General features: G+C 70.1%; 2 protein-coding genes across 2 annotated transcripts; one reads left to right on the top strand and one right to left on the bottom strand.

Annotated features, from left to right (window-relative positions):
• Positions 1 to 359: 359 nt before the first annotated feature.
• On the bottom strand, positions 360 to 1,446 carry RHOBADRAFT_43769 (uncharacterized protein; the record flags this gene model as incomplete). The annotated part of the gene is made up of 5 exons (XM_018414288.1): positions 360 to 463; positions 561 to 698; positions 795 to 1,007; positions 1,107 to 1,244; positions 1,305 to 1,446. The coding sequence occupies 5 exons, from the start codon at positions 1,444 to 1,446 to the stop codon at positions 360 to 362; spliced, it is 735 nt and encodes a 244-aa protein (XP_018271329.1).
• Positions 1,447 to 1,596: 150 nt separating this feature from the next.
• RHOBADRAFT_53275 (uncharacterized protein) lies at positions 1,597 to 2,264 on the top strand. The gene is made up of 2 exons (XM_018416760.1): positions 1,597 to 2,030; positions 2,138 to 2,264. Exons 1-2 carry the CDS (start codon positions 1,620 to 1,622, stop codon positions 2,174 to 2,176), a joined length of 450 nt encoding a protein of 149 aa, XP_018271328.1. The 5' UTR covers positions 1,597 to 1,619; the 3' UTR covers positions 2,177 to 2,264.
• Positions 2,265 to 2,920: the final 656 nt, after the last annotated feature.

Genomic DNA, 2,920 nt, shown 5'->3' with positions numbered 1-2,920 from the left:
CACAAGGGGGCTCGTGCTCTCACTCTCTCTCTGCCTCTCTCGCGGGGGTCTCTCGCTCGGCCATAGAATCAAGGCGACATCGCTCTGCAACGACGGCCGTTCTGAGACGCTCGCTCGTATTGCAGGAGGGTGCGCGACTTCTGTACGTCAAAGCGAGAGAGAGAGAAAGGCAGAGAGAGAAGTGGCGGGAGAACGCGCGGGCTGGCAGGCGAGGCGGGTCGGGCGGGTCGGGTCGGGCTGGAGAAAAGCGAGGCGAGGCGGCAGGGTCGAGGTCGAGGTTGGGGGCGAGGCGCAGGCGCAGGTTGATCTTGAGGCGAAGGAAAGAGAGAGTGAGAGCGAGAGCGCGCGCGCGCCGGCGCTCACGCCTCCACGTCCGGCTGCATCGCCCCTCGTCCTCCTCCAAACAGCTCAAACGCGCTGCGGACCGCCTCGACGAGCTTGACGATCGACCGGCGGTCCTCCTCTGCGCGCGCGCTCAGGGCCGCCGGTCAGTCCCGTCCTTGCCTCGCTCCCATGAAAGAGAGAGAGAGACGGAGAAAGGGGAAAGAGCGGCGACGCACCGTTCCTCACCTCGCCCGCCTCGCACCGCCCAATCGCGCCCTCGAGCGCCGCCCGACCGCTCGCTTCGCGGCGCTCGAACCCGCGCGCGAGGTGCGCCGCGACGTGCGCGAACAGGGCGTCGAGGGTGGCGTAGATGCCTGTGTGTTGGGGGACGTACTCGGGCGTGGGACCTCGCTCGCACAGAGAAAGAGAGGGAGAGACAGAGAGAGAGAGGAGGAGGGACGAGGGCGCACCTTCGAGCGCGTCGCGGTGCGCGACCTCGTGCGAGCGGACGCGGTCCTGGAGCTGGGCCATGTCGAGCGTGTGCGGCGGCTCGGCCGGGTCGAGGAGGATGAGCTGCGACGGGACGGGCGCGGGCGCGGGCGCGGGTAGTGCGTGGCCGAGGAGGGCGGCAAAGGTCGACGCGAGGCGGGCGAGGAAGGTCGCGAGGGCGGACTTGGCGTCGTCTGTCGTCCGGTGGGCAGGAGGAGGGTGAACATGCCCTGCTGCTGCTGCGACGTCGCCCATGCTCGAGGAGCTCGAGGAGGACGAGGCGAGGGACGCACGCTGAGCGAGCTCGCGCGCCGTGTTGTGCTCGGCGAGGGCGCACAGGTGCGCGCGGTGGTGCTTCCGGAGGGCGACGAAGCGGCGGTGGATGGCGATGACGAGCTCGCGCTTGAGCGTGTCGAGGGTTGCGAGGGTGTCTGCGAGGGGAGCGAGAGGTTGAGAGCGGGTCCGGGCGAGGAGGTGGGAGAACCCCGCACCCTCGAGGGCGGCGATGGTGGATGCGCGCTCGGCGTCGAGGCGGTGGTGGATGTGGTGCGTGTCGAGGCGGTCGATGGGCTTGAGGGCGTCGGGCGAAAGGAGGACGGCGGCGGGAGACAACGGGCTCGAGGCGAGGGCCATTGGGAGCGGTGCAGTGGGTACGCGGTGGGTGCGTGTGGCTCGATGTCGCAGCGGGCAGCAGGGCTGAGCAGCGGGCAGGCGAGAGCTGGGGCGAGGGCGAGACGCAACTCGAGGAGGAGGAGCGACCATGGTCGACTCCACCCACCACCGACGACCACCTTGACCAAGTGACGATGCTCGGCACGACCCTCTTGCAGACAGCCACAAAGGCCCTGCGCACCCCCGTCGCCCGCCCTTGCCTGTGTCGCTCCCCGCTCGCCTCGACCTCGTCGTCCTCATCTCCCTCGTCCTCGTCGACCCTCGCCCGCCTCCTCAGCTCGTCCGCCCCGGCCCGCCACCACCTCCTGAGCACCTCCTCCCCCGCACCCTCCCGCTCCCCCTTCACCGCCCTCCACCGCGCCCTGTCGCCCGTCTCGGCTCCGACCACCACCGTGCCCAGCGCGGGCGCAGCTGCTCCCACCACCACCAGCCCGCTCGGCCAGACCCGCACGTTCAAGATGCCCCGGTGCGTCAAGCGCAAGACGAGCCCCGTCGCGCGCAACGGTGGCGCGGGCAAGGCCGCCAGGAAACACTCGGCGCGCGCGGTCCGTCCCCCTCTCTCTCTCTCTCTCTCTCTCTCTCTCTCTCTCTGTCTCTTGCGACTGGCAGAGTCGGCATGCTGACGGCCCCCTCTTTCCCTCGCGCGTAACAGGCAAAGCGCAGGCGACAGCGCTCGAAGAAGATCAACTAGGCGGCAGCGAGGCGAGGTCGGCGAGCGAGCGAGCGAGCGAGCGACGAGTGGTAGACGGTGCAGCGCAGGCGCCCTTGTCTTTCCCGGGTTCAGCGCGTTTCGTGCGGCGCGAGAGAGAGCGAGAGGCTTGCCCGTGCAGCACCCTCGAGCGCCCGCCCCCGAGCGCCGCTGGGCGCGTCGTCGTGCGAGGCTGAGAGGCGACTGTTCACGCGCCGCTATTGGAGAGAGGAGAGCTGCTCGACCTCGCTCCCTGTGCGACCGAGTGCGCCCGCAGGGGAGAGAGCTCGCTTGCTCGTGGCAGACTAGCCAAAGACATGTTCAGGCGAGATTCGAGCACAAGTCGAAACCGGCCGGTTCCTCGGAGCAGGAGGGGAGGGTCTCTCCTCCGCTCCGATACCGCCTCGTCCCGCTAGACGCACAGCCCGCCCGGCCACCGCCTCCACACGCGCCTCGCTGCCCATCCCGACCGCGCACACCGCCGCCCCCGCCCCTCGGCTCCCTCGCGCCCCTCCTCGCTCAACTCGCCCTCGCCGGAACGACCATGTCGCGCGCCCGCCAGAGCATGTACCCGGCCCCGCCGTCCGCATCGCACTGGTCTGCCCTCGAGCAGTGCTCCCAGGCCCTGCACGCCAGCTGCGTCAACGTGCGTCCCGCCCTGCCTCCCCCTCTCCCTGACTCTCGCGGGCGTGGCACTGATGAGCGACGACGGCGCAGGTGCACGACGCGGTCGTGGTTGCTCGACCA

The sequence above is a fragment of the Rhodotorula graminis genome (assembly GCF_001329695.1).
Source record: "Rhodotorula graminis WP1 unplaced genomic scaffold RHOBAscaffold_6, whole genome shotgun sequence".
NCBI lineage: Eukaryota > Fungi > Basidiomycota > Microbotryomycetes > Sporidiobolales > Sporidiobolaceae > Rhodotorula > Rhodotorula graminis.
This window is presented reverse-complemented; position numbering and strand designations above follow the sequence as displayed.